The 17,890-nt window shown below is 42.6% G+C and overlaps 1 protein-coding gene across 3 annotated transcripts in view; it reads left to right on the forward strand.

Annotated features, from left to right (window-relative positions):
• fbln2 (fibulin 2) overlaps positions 1–17,890 on the forward strand; it is a 153,524-nt gene that overhangs the window by 78,277 nt on the left and 57,357 nt on the right. For all 3 annotated transcript variants that reach the window (XM_057860635.1, XM_057860626.1, XM_057860629.1), the window contains 2 exons: positions 9,745–9,856; positions 12,758–12,887. In XM_057860635.1, coding sequence (XP_057716618.1) covers positions 9,745–9,856; positions 12,758–12,887 — 242 coding nt within the window. The remainder of the gene's footprint in view (positions 1–9,744; positions 9,857–12,757; positions 12,888–17,890) is intronic.

Genomic DNA, 17,890 nt, shown 5'->3' on the forward strand with positions numbered 1-17,890 from the left:
GAAGCCATGACTTCCCTCTCCCCAGCCACTTCAGCCAGCTCCTCCGGCGGGATCCCAAGGCGTTCCCAGGCCAGCCGAGAGACATGGTCTCTCCAGCTTGTCCTGGATCGTCCCCGGGGCTTCCTGCCGATGGGACATGCACGGAACACCTCTCCAGGGGGGTGTCCAGGAGGCATCCGAACCAGATCCCCGACTGGCTCCTCTCAACGCGGAGGAGTAGCAGCTCGACACCAAGTCCCTCCCGGATGACTGAGCTTATCACTCGATCTCTAAGGGAAAGCCATGCAGAGGAAACTCATTTGGCCGCTTGTATCCAGGATCTTGTTCTTTCGGTCATGACCAACAGCTCGTGACCATAGGTGAGGGTAGGAACGTAGATTGCCTGGTAAATCCAGAGCTTCGCTTTTCGTATCAGCTCCTTCTTCACCACTGCGGACTCTGCACCGGTCCACCTGTCGATCTCCCTCCTACCCTTACTCGTCAACAAGACCCCAAGATACTTGTACTCCTCCACTTGGGGCAGGATCTCATCCCCGACCCGGAGAGGGCATGCCACCCTTTTACAGCTGAGGACCATGGTTTCGGATTTGTAGGTGCTTATCTTCATCCCAACGCTTCACACTCGGCTGTGAACCGCTCCAATGAGAGTTGGAAGTCACGCCTTGATGAAGCCAGCAGCACCACATCATCTGCAAAAAGTAGAGATGCAATGCTGAGGCCACCAACCCGGACACCCTCAACGCTTCGGCTGCGCCTAGAAATTCTGTCCATAAAAGTTATGAACAGAATCGATGACGATGGGCAGCCTTGGCGGAGTCCAAACCTCAATGAGAGCAAATTCGACTCAGTGCCGGCAATGCGGCCCAAACTCTTGACACCGGTCATACAGGGACCGAACAGCCCTTACCAAGGGGCCCGGTACCCCGTACTCCCGGAGCACCCTCACAGGACTCCCCGAGGCACACAGTCGAACGCCTTCTCCAAATCCACAAAACACATAGAGACTGGTTGAGGAAACTCTCATGCATCCTCGAGGATCCTGACGAGGGTGTAGAGCTGGTCCACTGTTCCACGGCTGGGACAAAAACCACACTGCTCTTTCTAAATCCGAGATTCGACTTCCCGACGGATCCTCCTCTCCAGCACCCCTGAATAGACTTGACCGGAGAGGCTGAGGTAGAGCCGGGCTGTACACCGAAAATTGACCGTTACCGAAATTCATCAGGATGACTGAAAATATAGTCTTTTCATCCCTCATTGACTCTGTGTTGTTCGGCTATGTTCATCCCCTTTAAGAAAGCAGTCAGTGTGCTTCTGTATGAAGTCACATGGTTATAGGAACTCAAACAGAAGCCGGTAGGCTAACGGTACAAGCAAACGTGATGGAGTCGGGCTTAAGGGAGTCTCGCCAAACTTTCACCCGACATTAAGTAGACTCTTGGCGGGCTCCAGATTGGCTTTCACCCCCTTTCCTCCCTGGTTCTCACGATTTCAGGAGCGTGTGTTTTCAGTGCTTTCTACTGGTAGTCAGGCCACAGGCTAACGCTAGCGGCTAACAGCGGCTACAAATGAACGTGATGGAGTTGGATAGCGGCTCTAACCTGGTCGAAACGGCTGAACTTAATGAGTGAATTGTGCATGGACTGCATTTAGCAATTAGTATATCGCGTTATTTTGCATCTCTATGTGTGATTTCTTTGATATCTTATATGATGGTAAAGCATTCATCATAAATTATAATCCAATTCCAACCGTGACCGTTTAATGGCCACAGCTATTTTTCTGTATGTGCTTGCTTTATTCTGTCATTCTGTAATTCTGTCTCATTACTACCATCATAAAATCTTAAATGTTTCTTTGACAGAAGAACAATATAGATCTAGTGTGTGTGTGGGGGGGTGCATGTATGTACGTATTTAAAAAAATGCTCTGGTAAAAAAACCTTAAACCTTGAAGTAAACACTTGTGTTGAGTAACTATGTCACAGCAGCCATTAACAATAAGTTGTTTTGAAGTGTACTGTTCAAGCTATAAGGCATTTGTGTTACAATGACATGTTTGCACAGCCATCGTATTGATTTTTATAATATACATTGTTCAAGTCATACAAGCCGTTATAAATGTTCGTACAGTACTTGAATTCTTATTGTTTACAATCATTTTGTATATGCTTACTTTTTAGACTGCATGTACAATTGTTGAAATGCAAGCTGGTAAATAAATCAATGACAAACAGTTAATTTGTGTTTCATGCATTGATTCAGATTTTCAAATTATATAACGGTCCGCTTGGGCAAATTTATCTTCATTTATCGTTATCGAGGTAAATCTGCTCAATTTACTGTGATACGTACTTAAGGCCATATCGCCCAGCCCTAGGCTGAGGAGTGTGATCTAAAGTCTTTTTTTTTTTTTTTTTTTTTTTTTTTTTTTTTTTAAAGATTGTCAGGTGATATTTCCTTAGCTAGTCCATCTTGAATATGTCTCCAATCCTTAGCCTTTTAACTCATTCACTCCCAGCCATTTTCACCGGAGCAACCCCCTTCGCTCCTGGCTGTTTTCCTGGATTTTGACTGGTTAAAAGGCCTACCTCATCATGATTGGTTGGGACTAGGGTTGTTCCGATCATGTTTTTTTGCTCCCGATCCGATCCCGATCGTTTTAGTTTGAGTATCTGCCGATCCCGATGTTTCCCAATCCGATTGCTTTTTTTTGCTCCCGATTCAATTCCAATCATTCCTGATAATTTTTCCCGATCATATACATTTTGGCAATGCATTAAGAAAAAAATGAATAAAACTCGGACGAGTATATACATTCAACATACAGTACATAAGTACTGTATTTGTTTATTATGACAATAAATCAAGATGGCATTTACATTATTAACATTCTTTCTGTGAGAGGGATCCACGGATAGAAAGACTTGTGACTTTGTATATTGTGACTAAATATTGCCATCTAGTGTATTTGTTGAGCTTTCAGTAAATGATACTGCAGCCATTCAACCCAAATGCATGATGGGAAGTGGACCCATGACTGTGCGTCTTGCTACCGGATATATCTTCTCTGCGTTGGGAAGTAACATAAGGTGTTAAGAAAAAGATCAATTGCTACCTTGCATCCCCACATTGCTTCCCATGATATTTCTAATAGTAGGGAGAGGGATTGTAAGTCTTTAGCCTATTAAAAAAGGCTCCAAAGGCTGCCAAAATGCACTGTACTCATTTTACGCTGCCTTTTATCTCTCTGCGCAATTACAGATTGAGCGCGACAATGCGTGAGTAGGTCGTGCAACGCATGCATTAATTGCATCAAATATTTAACGTGATACATAATAAAAACATTAATTACCGCCGTTATTGGTACCTTAAGTCTAAACTAAAGACTGTGGATGAGTGTTAACATATTATGTCTGTAACGTTAAATACATTTTGAAAACGATTTAATTAAAAAAAAAAAACAAAATTAAAAAAAGGCATGGCCGATATTTTTTTGCCGATTTTGATACTTTGAAAATGACGTGATCGGACCCGATTGATTGGGATGCCGATCGATCGGGACATCTCTAGTTGCGACAGTTGACAACAATTAGTCGAACAGCACGATCCCAAATGTTTAGTATGAGAAGTCAAATTGAGGCCCCTTTCTCTGTACTTTGTAAGCAGCAATGGTTAAGTTTGGCTTTTCAGCGTGGATATTTACTTGCACCGCGTGAGAGGGAGTTTATTAAAAACATCACTCTTTTCATCATGTATGCAGTTCCAGCAGAAATAGGCTCCAACACTTTTCATGGCTCTGAAGAGGTTATGTAGTACAGAAATTAGATGTGTTTTTGCATCTTGATCACCAATTTGGCTACACAGTCAGCAGTATATGTTCCCATGAATTTTCATACAGTTTATTGCAGTTGTCACAACACCAATTTGGCTGTCAGAAATTTTTGATTTACAAGGTGATTACTGTATGTAATGCATTACGACATGGGTAAACCTCAACCATGAGAGACAGAATGTGGAAAAAAAAACAGAAAATCACATTGTTTGATTTTTAAAGAATTTATTTGCAAAACATGGTGGAAATAAGTATTTAGTCAATACCAAAAGTTCATCTCAATACTTTGTTATGTACCCTTTGTTGGCAATAACGGAGGCCAAACGTTTTCTGTAACTCTTCACAAGCTTTTCACACACTGTTGCTGGTATTTTGGCCCATTCCTCTATGCAGATCTCCTCTAGAGCAGTGTTGTATTGGGGCTGTCGTTGGGCAACACGGACTTCCAACTCCCTCCACAGATTTTCTTTGGGGTTGAGATCTGGAGACTGGCTAGGCCACTCCAGGACCTTGAAAAGCTTCTTACGAAGCCACTCCTTTGTTGCCCTGGCTGTGTGTTTGGGATCATTGTCATGCTGAAAGAGCCAGCCACGTCTCATCTTCAATGCCCTTGCTGATGGAAGGAGATTTTCACTCAAAAACTCTACATGGCCCCATTCTTTCTTTCTTTCCTTTACACGGATCAGTCGTCAAGGTCCCTTTGCAGAAAAACAGCCCCAAAGCATGATGTTTCCACCCCCATGCTTCACAGTGGGTATGGTGTTCTTCGGATGTAATTCAGTATTTTTCCTCCTCCAAACATGAGAACTGTGTTTCTACCAAAAAGTTTTATTTTGGTTTCATCTGACCATAACACATTCTCCCAGTCCTCTTCTGGATCATCCAAATGCTCTCTAGCGAACCGCGGATGGGCCTGGATGTGTACTGGCTTCAGCAGGGGGACACGTCTGACAGTGCAGGATTTGAGTCCCTGGTGGCGCATTGTGTTACTGATAGTAGCCTTTGTTACTGTGGTCCCAGCTCTCTGTAGGTCATTCACTAGGTCCCCCCATGTGGTTCTGGGATTTTTGCTCACCGTTCTTGTTATCATTGATGCCTTCGAGGGGAGATCTTGCATGGAGTCCCAGATCGAGGAAGATTATCAGTGGTCTTGTATGTCTTCCATTTTCTAATAATTGCTCCCACAGTTCATTTCTTTACACCAAGCGTTTTACCTATTGCAGATTCAGTTTTCCCAGCCTGGTACGGGTCTACCATTTTGTTTCTGTTGTCCTTCGACTGCTCTTTGGTCTTGGCCATAGTGGAGTTTGGAGTGTGACTGACTGAGTTAAAACAATGAGTTAAAACGGGTGCCATTAATACAAGTAACGAGTGGAGCCTCGTTAGACCTCGTTAGAAGATGACGCCTTTGACAGCCAGAAATCTTGCTTGTTTGTAGGTGACCAAATATTTATTTTCCACTCTAATTTTGAAATAAATACTTTAAAAATCAAACAATGTGATTTTCTGTTTTTTTTTTGTTTTTGTTTCCACATTCTGTCTCTCATGGTTGAGGTTTACCCATGTTGACAATTACAGGCCTCTCTAATCATTTCAAGTAGGATAATTTGCAAAATTGGTGGTTGACTAAATACTTATTTGCCCCACTGTACATATACTTGATGCCATGAGATGGAAAATATAGGGGCATGCCGTGAACTGATCGGCAGAAAATTGCAGGGCATTGTTTAGCAATTGCTCATCTGATTGTGACGAGTCAGACTTCGGAGCCAAAGGAACATGGTCTTAGTCCATCAAAATATAAATACATGGCAAACATGGAGAGAATAAGCAAATCTCCAACTTAGAATTGGATTTGAACAAGAAACTTTCGACTTTTACAAACCAAGCTGCCATAAAACAGGAAAACACTTAGAACTGCTTATAGGACATTTCTATCTGAAAATTAGGATTCATTATTCTCAATGAAAAAATGTATGTGTATGCACAAGCAGTATAGGAATTGTTGGTTTGTTAAATCGATACATAAGAAACCTCGAAAGCAGGGCATACAAGGCTTGAACCCATTAATAGTGCCACGTTTTAAAGGTGCCAATTTAATTGAGCAGCATCTGATTTCCACTCGACTGCACTGTGATCTACTTTCCCTACTTGTGCAGAACGTGACCTTACAGTGACCCGCTTTCTAATAACGGCACTTTCGAAAGTAGTCCTATAAACGGTTTATCGATTGTCAATTTCTCACTCATATGAGGGGGCGCTCCGTTGTGAAAATTTCCATAGTGACTGTCAATGACCCCAAAAACGAATCTGCCACTTTTTGTTATAATACGACATACGGTTTGGGAGCAATCAGAATGTATCGGTTTTGGGATTTTGTCAATTTTCTGCACTGTTGAAAGCTCTGCAACCTTGGAACTTCTGAGAAACACTATTGATGTCAAACTCTATATGTGTGTCAAATTTGGTTAAAATCCGGCCAATCCTTCTGCAACCCGATTTTTTTCGATTATCGATTTTCGATACTTATCAGGGGTACTATGATACAAAACCTACCTAAGAACACTCGCAGACGCTAATAGTAGAAATGTGTAAATTTTCAAGAAAAACAGTTGAGCCGTTACGGAGTCCATAGGGAACGAACACCCACACACAGAAAAACTTCCATTTATATCTAAGTTTAGATTTAGATAAATGCTTGTCATAAATGTTTATTAAAAAAAATATATATATATATATATACATATATATAAGATTTTTCACTTTTTTTCCCCAAAGTATAATTAAAAAAAACATATATTTTAATAAATGGTTTTTAAGCACTTCAAATGTAATAATTACGATAAGTTTTAAACATGTTACTGTCCAACAAAATTATTTTTAAACAAAAAAAGTTTTAAAAAAGTAGTAAGATGCTTGTCTTTATTAAATGCTTCATTGAGTGAGTCCACTCATATCCGCTCAAGCTGTTCATTTACACGCAATGAGTTGCCACACTAACTGTTTAACAAGTTAAATGATGTTGACGCATGCGGCACGTTGAAGTTTCGGCTTACATGTGTCTCTCGCAAGATCAAACCCTAACTGTCTGTCAATCATCGTTAACTGTCTGTCAATCATCGTTAACATTAATAAGCAACTCCAGTGCAGTGCCTGACCAGGAAAAGCGGCAGGCGCGAGAGTGAGAGACTACGTCAGGGGTTCCCAAACTATTCCACATCGGGCCGCTGTGGGTGCTGGATTTCTTTCCAACAAAAAAAGGATGAAACATATTTACCAATCCGGTTTTTTACAAGTGTAATCAGTTGATTGTAGTCAGGTGCTGCTTGTTTTAGCAAAAACCTCATTGGTTAACGGTCTGTGCTCGATCGGTAGGAACAAAAACCAGGACCCACAGGGGTCACTTGAGGACCGGTTTGGGAACCACTGGACTACGTGAGCTGATCGGGACAGCTCTATAAAATACTGCAATCGTTTATTTATTTATTCTTTAATTGAAAAAAAAAAATCTGCGATGGACTGAGGGCACGAAGTTTGAAGTGTGAAGTAGCGAGGGATCACTGTATATGTTTCTTGATTGTGTATGAACTGGCATTGAAGGAATACAGTTGTACATGAAACAAGTGATTTTTACTACAGTACCTGACAAAAGTCTTGTCACTTGCATACACATAGACCGGAAGTGTCCCTCTAATATATTTGTAATCAATATTTTCTTACAAGAATTGGATCATTTTAATCCCAACATGTTTTGGATAACATTACGGTGCCAAACAAAACAGTTGAAAAGTGTTCTGACGTTTGCAGCTTGGTAAAGCGCATTGAGTCAATTTTGGCAAAGACACGTCTTGTCGGCTTGTCAAATAATGCACACAATCCCAGATTAGAGCTTCACCTGTTACCAATAATGGATCAATTAACTCTCAGGTGCGTATAAAAAGAACCCCAGTGCACTAGACTGCCACATCAACTGCAACCTGACCTCTGACAAGATGCCTTTGATTCCTCCTGAGACCAAAGTGTTAATTATCAAGAGCCTGAAGACCAGATCCACTGCAGATGTGGCAGACACCTTCAATGTGTCTCAGCGTCAGGTGCAGAGGATAAAAAAAAGATATGAACAGACTGGAGACATTTTTGACAAGCCCTGGCAAAATCATGGTCTGGGGTTACATCCAGTATGGGGTTGTACAAGAGATCTGCAGGGTGGAAGGCAACATAAATAGTCTGAAATATCAACAAATCTTAGCTGCCTCTTACATTCCTAACCATAAAAAGGGAGAAATTCTGTAGCAGGATGCTGCTCCATCGCATACTTCAATCTCTACCGCAAAGTTCCTCAAGGCAAAGAAGATCAAGATCCTCCAGGATTCACCAGACATGAACATCATTGAGCATGTCTGGGGTAGGATGAAAGAGGAAGCATGGAAGACGAAACCCAAGAATGCTGATGAACTCTGGGAGATATGCAAGACTGCTTTCTTTGATGTTCCTGATGACTTGTATGAATCCTTGCCAAACTGCATGGATGCAGCTCTTCAAGCCCATGGAAGTCATACAAAATATTAAATTTGAATCTCACAGCACCACTACTTAATTCACTTATGTAACATATTTTTTGTATTTGAAGTCATTTTTTTGTTCAATTTTCACACTACTTTCTGTAGGCCACAAAACTTTTGTCTTGCCAAAATTTGACCTTTATGTCTTCATTAAATGATAAATCTTTTCAGTTAAACAAATATCGTTTTGTACATTCAACATCATTTGGGAGGGTCTTAGCTTTCATATGAGCCATTTTTGAAACCAATTGAATAATTAAAAATCAGGTTATTAGCAATTGTTTCTACAAAATGGATAAGCGACAATACTTTTGTCAGGGACTCCTATTCTATTCTATTCTATTCTATTCTATTCTATTCTATTCTATTCTATTCTATTCTATTCTATTCTATTCTATTCTATTCTATTCTATTCTATTCTATTCTACTATCTGCATCATTTTGTAATACCGTACATGTGCCAAAAAGAAAGAAAAGAATGATAAGTCATAGGTTGGGATTGGCCTCTGTGGTTTTGGAAGCTAAGCAGGCTCTGGCATAGTTTATACAGTACCTGATGGGAGACCAACTGGGAATACTAGGTGGTGTACATTTATCCAATCCAAAGCTCAGAAAGGGAGGGTTCAAGTAAAAAATTCCTTCAAAGAAATCTACACTGAAACTTCATCCAAAAGGTGCACCCTAATATGGAAAAGCTGGGTACAGCGAGATACTGATAATTATTTTTGAACCATAGAAAATACTGTATGTGTGCACTGTCACATAAAACTTGATTCATAAGGTTTAAACATGGCCTATTATTGTCTCATTGTGTATGATTTTCTTTTATTTAAATATCATATATAATGCTTGAAAAGGCACCAGGGCGGCTTGGCTCAAAGCTGGAATGCACTGCACAGTGTCAAAAGCATATTTTCCCTGTAAACTGGATAATGTGTTTTCGCTCCGTCTGCTCCTTGACCCAGTTCGAAAGGAAGTGCTAATGTGTTACTCTTTCCTCTGCTCCTGCGCTGATTAGCCCAGATGTTGCAAAAAAAAAAAAGTACAATTTTGCTTTGAATGTAATTTCACCGGCTTTCATGCTTCCTCCTGCCAAGTGAATGTGAGGGGTGGGGAATGTGAGAACAAAATATAACTGCTCCTCTCAGCCTACCATCGCCAAATACTGTACTCCTGACTCTTATTACCTGTCTGCAAACATGATATTTGCTGCCACATCAAAGGTACCTGATGGATCTTAGCGTGCTATTTAATTGTGTAATACACCTAGTTCCACCTGAATTGAATATAGGATACGATTTGAAGCACTGTGGCAGAAAATGTGGAACTGTGTGTTTGTGTTTTGCAGTGTCAGTCATGGAGCTAGTGGAAGCCTGTTGTGAGACTGGTGCAAAATGGGCTTTTAATGGTCACTGTAACAACATGGAGCCACCCACTAAAGACACACAGTCCATCTGCTGGTGAGACCATTTTTGTGTTTTGCTGTATCAATTTCACTACTTATAAATTTGTTTTAGATAGGGCAGTCAAACAATAAAAATTTTTAATCGAGTTAATCACAGCTTAAAAATGAATTAATCGTAATTAATCGCAATTCAAACCATCTCTAAAATATGCCATATTTTTCTGTGAATTATTGTTGGAATTGAAAGATAAGACAAGACTGATATATACATTCAACATACTGTACATAAGTACTAAGTGTTTATTATAACAATAAATCCACAAGATGGCATTAACATTATTAACATTCTTTCTGTGAAAGGGATCCACGGATAGAAAGACTTGTAATTCTTAAAAGATAAACGTGAGCACAAGTTATTGTAATTTTATATTAAAACCCCTGTATGTTTTCGTTTTAGTAACATTTGTAAAATTTTCAGTCATAAAATAAACTAATAACTTGCCATTGTGGAAGGTAGTGATTGAAATACACCACAAGGTGTCAAGGGCAAGTTTTGAATTAATTAGAGATCTAGCCAAGTTTTTCTTGCGCGTTTTGCCCCTTGACTGACGCCGTAGATTCCGGCTTCATTGTACCTTACGTTCATTTGAGTGTTGACTTCACAACGTACAAGACCTCTGATAGTTTGTATATTGCGACTAAATATTCCCATCTAGTGTATTTGTTGAGCAAAACGAAATGTTTGAATAGAGTTTGACCAAAGTCTGAGTATTATTTTGCATAGCTATTTTGATTGGGAATGCCAGTTCTCTTTGCATTAAGCGCTTTTCTTTTTGTGAACATTATTTTTTTGGGGGGAGATAGGAAAATTATTTTTGTTGTGCTTTCAGTAAATGATACTGTAGCGACTTAACTGTTCCGCCCATATGCATGATGGGAGGTTGGGCGACCATGACTGTCAGTGGCGGCTGCAAATGGTAAATCTTCTCTGCGTTGTGTTCAATACAGGGTGTTAAGAATAAGATTATCTCCTGTCATTCTACCCCACGTTGCTCGCCACAATAGTTATAATCATTGTGGAAGAGATGCCAAAGCTTATGCCAATAAATAGCGCGGTCCCAATGAATGCCTGAGTCCACTCCTCTCGCTTGTCTCTGCCTCTTGGCTCTCAATATTCATAAAACGGAGCCATTGTAGTCTGTTTGCGGCAATACATGAGTGGCTCGTTAAATGCGTTAAATGTTTTAACGTGACTAATAAGGGTGTAACGGTACATGTATTTGTCTTGAACCGTTTCGGTACGTGGTGCTCGGTTCGGAACGGTGGCGTACCGAACGAGTGTCTGACGTAATGTAACCCTTACTTTTCGAGGCTGTGAGTCGATCGGGTTACAGTTTCTTTGTGTAGATTAGATTTACTCCGTCTTCTCTACTATAAAGAGGACCAACACGGTAGGACAGTATAACCCAGAAATGTCAATGTGGCCGCCGCGAGATCGCAGTGAAACGCGGGCGTTAAAGTCAATCAGCCCATGCACACCAGTCGCAGTGCGGCCGCGTGATAGACGCGTCCCAGAAGAGGCTCAACACGACGCACGCAAAAAGAACGGGTTTATCATTTGAATATAAAGTTTATTATTTGACGCAAGATGCGACCCTCCTGTTTCAATACTACTACCGGTAGATAGGATCGGGCAGACCGGAAGTCACTTGTGTAAAAATACGGTGGATCCGGTCGATTTTCAAAATAATATGCAGTCTTAATCCACTTTTTGAGTCCATCAGATCTCTTTAGTGGTAGATCGGGGCACAGTTGACTTGTCTTTGTTTATTTACTGCTGTCTTCTCTGCTATAATAATAACCACTTCGGCCCCGTGTTCAATACAAAACCCTCCTACCACAACAAAACAAGTAGGAACTAATATTCTCATAGGAACTAAAGTTATACAACATAAAATATACTGTACAATAGAAATGAATACTACATCACATTTGTAAAATGTAAACACATAATAAAATAAAAGCCCATTTAAATAAAACGAATTCAAATGAGCTAAAACACCTGTAATTAAATAATAAGAATAATACACAGATCCTGCTTACACAATTAAATTTATTAATTTCTGTGTGGCGCTTTAACTTGAGAAAATCCACCAATAAAGCTTTTGAAAACCGTTCATAAGAGAAAAAAAATGATTCATTGAGGCATTTCATTTGTAAAATACATTTTAAAATCTTTTGTCATTGGGATCACTTTTCTCTTTAGCACATGACTTCTTTTTTCTTCTTTCTTTCAGAAAGAAAGCTGAGCAATATGCAGCGTCTGAAAGGCAAATTGTTGTTGGATTATCTTTAAATACCCGCTAGTTTTTGAGCAGAATTCTAGCTTTGTATAGGCTAATATTCCTATTGTTGAAAGCACAAAAGTGTGTAATAAACAACTAGCACATTTATATTTTGCATTTTGTTTTCTTACTGTACGGAAAATGAACCGAACCGTGACCTCAAAACCGAGGTACGTACCAAACCGAGATTTTTGTATACCGTTACACCCCGAGTGACTAAATTAATTACCGCCCGATAACGCGATAAATTTGACAGCCCTAGTTTTAGAGTTTTAAAAGAAATAGGAAGGCTTTTGCAATTTTGTCATACATAAAAACAATAACACACAACTAAACTCAAGTGCTGATTCAGTATGATCCAAGAAAAAATGATAGATCATTTTGTTACTTTATATTTTTGATCAGGATTGTGTTCTGCACTACTTATTGTATCTATACGATTCTAGTTTCAACCAATTTCCCTTTAAGAAATCTTCTTAATCTCCTCAGTCAACTGTATTTTAGCAGTGCCTGTGAAAAGAATGGGTAGCTCACTCATTGCCGCAGGGCCTGTCTACCACTGTGTGTCTCAGACGTTCTTTTCTCCGGTGCTTTTTTTTTGTCTCTGCCAGGACGTCTCAGCAACAGTGCTGCCTCGGCTCCTTGAGAGAAAGACGATGTCTGGCTGGAATCAGCTCAGCCAGAGACGGAGATAAGTGCGAGGAGGATGCCAGTGATACGTGCGGGCTCAGTTCCTACAAGGCAAGTAGCTGTGGCCAGATGCGGCAGCAGAGGGCAAACTCAATTCATTGGGTTCAAAGTCAAAATATACAATTACAAGTTAGGGACGATTCCGTCCGAATTAGGAATTGACAATTGCATTAGTCACAGAAGAGTTGAAGCCATAGTTGAGAGTCAATGTCCCCTCTGATGATTACGGCTGTAGAGCAAGTTCTTGGTTAATTGCCTTATTTAATTTAGACAAAATGACAGAGAGTCATTTACCGCTGAAGATTCCCACTGCCCTGCAAGCTTTGCTGTCTTCAAAGCAGACCTCGGGAACAATTGTTTGACTTCTGTAGAAATGGTAGAAGACTTCAAGAACCTTTACAATTTAGTTTTGTTGTTCCTTTATTACTCATTAATTCAACAGTTTATCTGTTGACATCTATCTACAGTCCTGTGTCTTGCTGTAAAATCATAATTTTCTAATTTTACCAGAATTCTGTAGATCTAAGATAAAGTAATCTTAGATCAGTGGTTCTTAACCTTGCTTAAGGTACAAAACCCCACAAGTTTAACACGTTGATTCACCGGACCCTTCGGAATTAGATAATAAAGCATTTTTTTTCACATTCAAAACCGCTATATCTAAGCTAACTAGAGGCATCGTGTCCCATTAGGCAAACCGGGCAATTGCCTAGGGCCCCCAGCCAGCAGGGGCCCCCAGAGGGCCAACAGATTTTGCACACGCAGCTTTACTGCATTGTTGCAGCGACAAGTGTAGGTAGTGTACAATTCCATGGAATTATTTGGCAGATTATCTAACGATTCTGTTATCAATCCCAATCAGCACTAACCATGTCACATAAATTATACATGTTTAAGAAAGTCCAATCAGCTATTAATACCACATGATTGTTTAAAGAGTGACACACCAAGTACTCTCTGAAAGTCCTTGCCGAGTTGTTTTGCGTTGATTTTCACAGGCCACCACATTATTAATGTGACTACTTAAAGAATGGTGATTTTTTTCCCCAAAAGGTCTATTAATGGGTCTGTCGTATTCCTCGTCAAATACTCTATAAGAAAAATATAACATATATGCATCTAAAATAGTCCTAAAAAATTTTAAATTTAATACTCATTTTGGTTGGCAGTGATTTTTAGGGAATAATTTAAATATGGTGGGTCCTATGGCCAATTTGACTACTGATTTCACACAATGGTATATACCTCCGCATCCGATGGTGGTATCTTTGTGTTGCTACTGTTTCTTCTATTGCTCCAAGTCCAACTGTCCCCCCTACTTGCACACGCTCGAAGGGCCCCATGTTGCTTGTTGCCTGGGGCCCCCGGGGACCCTTGCTACCCCTCTGAAGCTACCAAGCTAATGAATTTTGCAAATACCCATTCAAAAGTCTTCTCATTTTGACAGCATGTTTTAAAAACAGGGCAAAATTTAAGGACGCACTGCCCGTTGGTCTGTTGTATTCCCTCATAACAAGTTTTATGAGGGACAACCTTCCACTGAGCAAACCAGTTCCTCCTCCCATCTGATCGAGGACTAGAAGTTAAAAGAACTGGATTAAGGCTTTAAGTTGGGATCAAACCAGTTAAAAACCTGGTCTAAAAAAACACTTTGCCTAGATTTAATCAGCATACCAAAATAGAGTTCAGCGTTTTTTTTTTTACCTTCGCCGAACCCCTTAGACTCACTCACCGAACCCCTGGGGTTCGATCGAACCCAGGTTAAGAACCACTGTTTTAGATGTTGTGTTCTGTTTGTATTAAATCAATCGAAAGCCCCTGTATCGAACTGACTCAAACTGTTTGCAGAATTTGAAATATCAGCAAATCCGGTCCTTGGCATACATCTAATGGTGTTTGATAAACCTCTTCTTCTGTCAGCTTTACAGGTGGAGTTTGTTGGCGTCCTGCCCTGGGCCGTCCCGTCGCCGGTCTTGGCCCCCGGGATTTTCGGCCGGGGCTTGTCTGGTTGCGTCTGGCTGTGCGGGGGTCCCGTCGGGCGCGCGCTGGTGTCGTGGGCGGGTGGGGGGGCCGCGCGGGTGCCGGTCCGGGGCCGCGGCCCTTCCCCGGCCGGCCGGGGTGGGGTGGGGTGGGGTGGGGTGGAGTTGGGGTGGGGGCCGGGGGGTGCATGCGGCAGCCATGGTTCCCTCCCAGGTCCGCCTGGCCGGAGCCGCGTCTCCCTGTACCGGGTGCCGGGGAGGTGCCCTCTGGTGTCATGCCGCGCGCCCCTCCTGGCCCGGGGGTGGGTTGTGGGGGGCGCGCTTCCGTCCCCTTGGTCTGCTTCCGGCCCTGTCCGCCTCCCTGGGCCGCGGCGGCCGCTGCTGCCCCCCGGCCGGCGGGGTCTCTTGGGGCCCGCGGGGCCTTGGGTGAGGCTTGCTGTCCCTTGCCGGTGGGGTGGACGTCCCCTGGTCGCCGGCGCTTGGTGTGGCGCCTGCTCGGAGTGCGGGGTGGGTGCTTGGTGGGTGGGGGGGGGGGCGGTCGCGGAGGCGTCGTGGGTGGTCTGGGGCGGAGATTGATCGGGGCCCTGACGCCTCTTCTGCCCTGCGGCCGGTGGTTCTGGTGGACGGGGCCACGCCCGCGGGAGCCTGCCTCTTAACTCACGCACTTCTCACTTCGGCACTGTAAATATTTTTCACCTTGGCACTTACATGCTCATACATTTCTCCGGGGAGAGTTGGGACGGGGCTTTACAGTCCCGGCCTGGCTCCCCCCTGTTTTTAATGCACTACACACCAAGGTTGTGGGATGGTTGGGACCTGTTGGGGGTGGGGGTACCTCACTGCTGCCTCCTCACCACAGGCCCCGCCATCTCTGCACCTTTTTTAAATGCACCACACATCATACTCCACAGGAGAGCTCTGGCAAAGGGCGGTGGGACGGGCGGCTGGGCAGAAGCTCCATGCTGCGGTCCCACTGCCCCAAGCCAAGCTCTCCTATTTTAATGCATACATTGCACTACCCTCCCCTCACACCCCCATCACGGTGCTGGGTGATGGCTGCCAGTCGGGAACCTGGCAGCCACAGTAATAGGGTGGTAGGTGGGTCCCACACTTTTTTATATGGCGTGGCTCCTGGGGTGTGGCCTCCCCTCTGCCTCGGCTGCCGGCCGCGGGAGTAGGTTGGGGGGTCGGGTCTCCGATCTTGCATCGCCCCGTGGCAGTTCCTGGGCGTTCTCCTGCCTCCGCCTTCCCCTCTCTTCTCTGGCTGGGCATCCGCCCTGCGCTCCGATGGCTCCTTTGCTGGGCTGCGGGAGGAGGGATGGGCTGCGCATGGCCCCCCGCCCCCGCGCCCGCCCTCCCTCCCTCCCTCCCTCCCCGGGCTGGCTGGGTGGGGGCTGTGGCCCTGGGTTGGCGCCCGCGCGGCTTCTCCGCCCGTCTGCGTGGCTGTCGCGCGCCCGGTGGGGCCTGCGTGCTGCTGGATGTGGTAGGGCATTCTCGGGTCGGGGGTCCCGGTGCCGGGATTGGCGATGCGGCGGCGTAGGGTTGGTCGCCAACGGGCTTACTCATAAGAGATTCACACGATTACTGGGTTCTAGATCACAGAACTGATTTGTGTACACTCTACCCCTTTCAATCACTTAGCTTATAGGCTTATAGACACCCCCACCCCCATTCTCCTCTTTCACTGGCCAATAGGCCCCCACATGGTGTAAACCGGAAATACATCTCGCTGACGATAGCACCAGCATATTAGTAACTAGTTTAGATGTTCAATGTATTTCTAGTTGTTGTTTGTGTATGTGTTTCTTTTCCTTCTTCTCTTGTATTTCTTTTCTTCTGTCCCCCCATAATCCCTTCCTGTTCGCTGCTTTGTCATAATAAAAAGGTATTTTGAATGATCACAATGGGAGTATGTCAGACTCTCAATGTGAAACATTAAAACTGTTCAGAATCTGGGCACTTAGACTTCCATTCTCTGTGTCAGACAGCTGAACAGGACAGGTTTAAAAAAAAAAAAAAATTTAAAAAAAAAAAAAAAATGAAATATCAGCAAATACCCTATCGTTGTCCAAATAATTAGTATCGTATCATATCATCCAGTGTTGTTCTGGCAGCCATTTTAATTTTTGTTTTAGTCTTAATCTTTTGGATGAAAATACTTATTAATCTTAGTCATATTTTAGTCATTTCACGTCTTCGTCTAGTTTTAGTCCCTAAAAACTCAAATTTCGTCTATTTTTAGTCGACAATTCTCAAAATGTTTTTGTGTATAAACTTCAAAAGTTTTAGACCTTGAATAGATAAATAAATGAACATGACAGACGAGCACATAACTGTAGCGTCTACAAGGCCTAGACTTCTTAATGATATTGACCGGACACGTTCCACAGACACTGCGCCACGCCTTCAAGTAGGGGGCCGTCCCACTGTCTGCTTCATTTATTCGCAGTCGGTCGCAGTTATTTAACCTATGCATCGACCCAACGCCGGATTTAGGTTGAAAAAGTACGACAGCTGTACCGCATACAAACAGGAAGGATTGTCTCAGGAGTCATTTGTTCGAGGATTCAAGGTAATTATTATATTTTTCGTACCATGCATGCATTTTGAAACGTTGTGAAAAAAATCAATTGGAGAATTTAAACGCTACGACATTGGAGTCATAATTCGCAATATTTACGTAAAATACCGTATTGGCCCAAATATAAGACGGTGCTTTTTGCATTGAAATAAGACTGAAAAAGAGGGGGTCGTCTTATATTCGCGGTCTAGACATTATACCCATTCACGACGCTAGATGGCGCCAGATATCATTGAAGCGATGTTCTGTCATGACAGATCTCAGCTACTCTCAAGTTTAACCAGTTTGCATTATTTTATTGAAATGTTTTTTCCTTATTCAGATTTGTTTCAAGACTACAGTTATAGTTAGTCTTCACTTTGATGGTTAATGCAGTTATTGCAATTTTGTTGTTTTAGCACAATAGATTGGTTAGTTTACATATTTAAATGTTCAGATATTAAGATTTGAATGTGGCTAAATAACATGCTTTTTCTTTCAAATATATTGTTATA

The sequence above is a fragment of the Corythoichthys intestinalis genome, chromosome 2, assembly GCF_030265065.1.
Source record: "Corythoichthys intestinalis isolate RoL2023-P3 chromosome 2, ASM3026506v1, whole genome shotgun sequence".
Lineage (NCBI taxonomy): Eukaryota > Metazoa > Chordata > Actinopteri > Syngnathiformes > Syngnathidae > Corythoichthys > Corythoichthys intestinalis.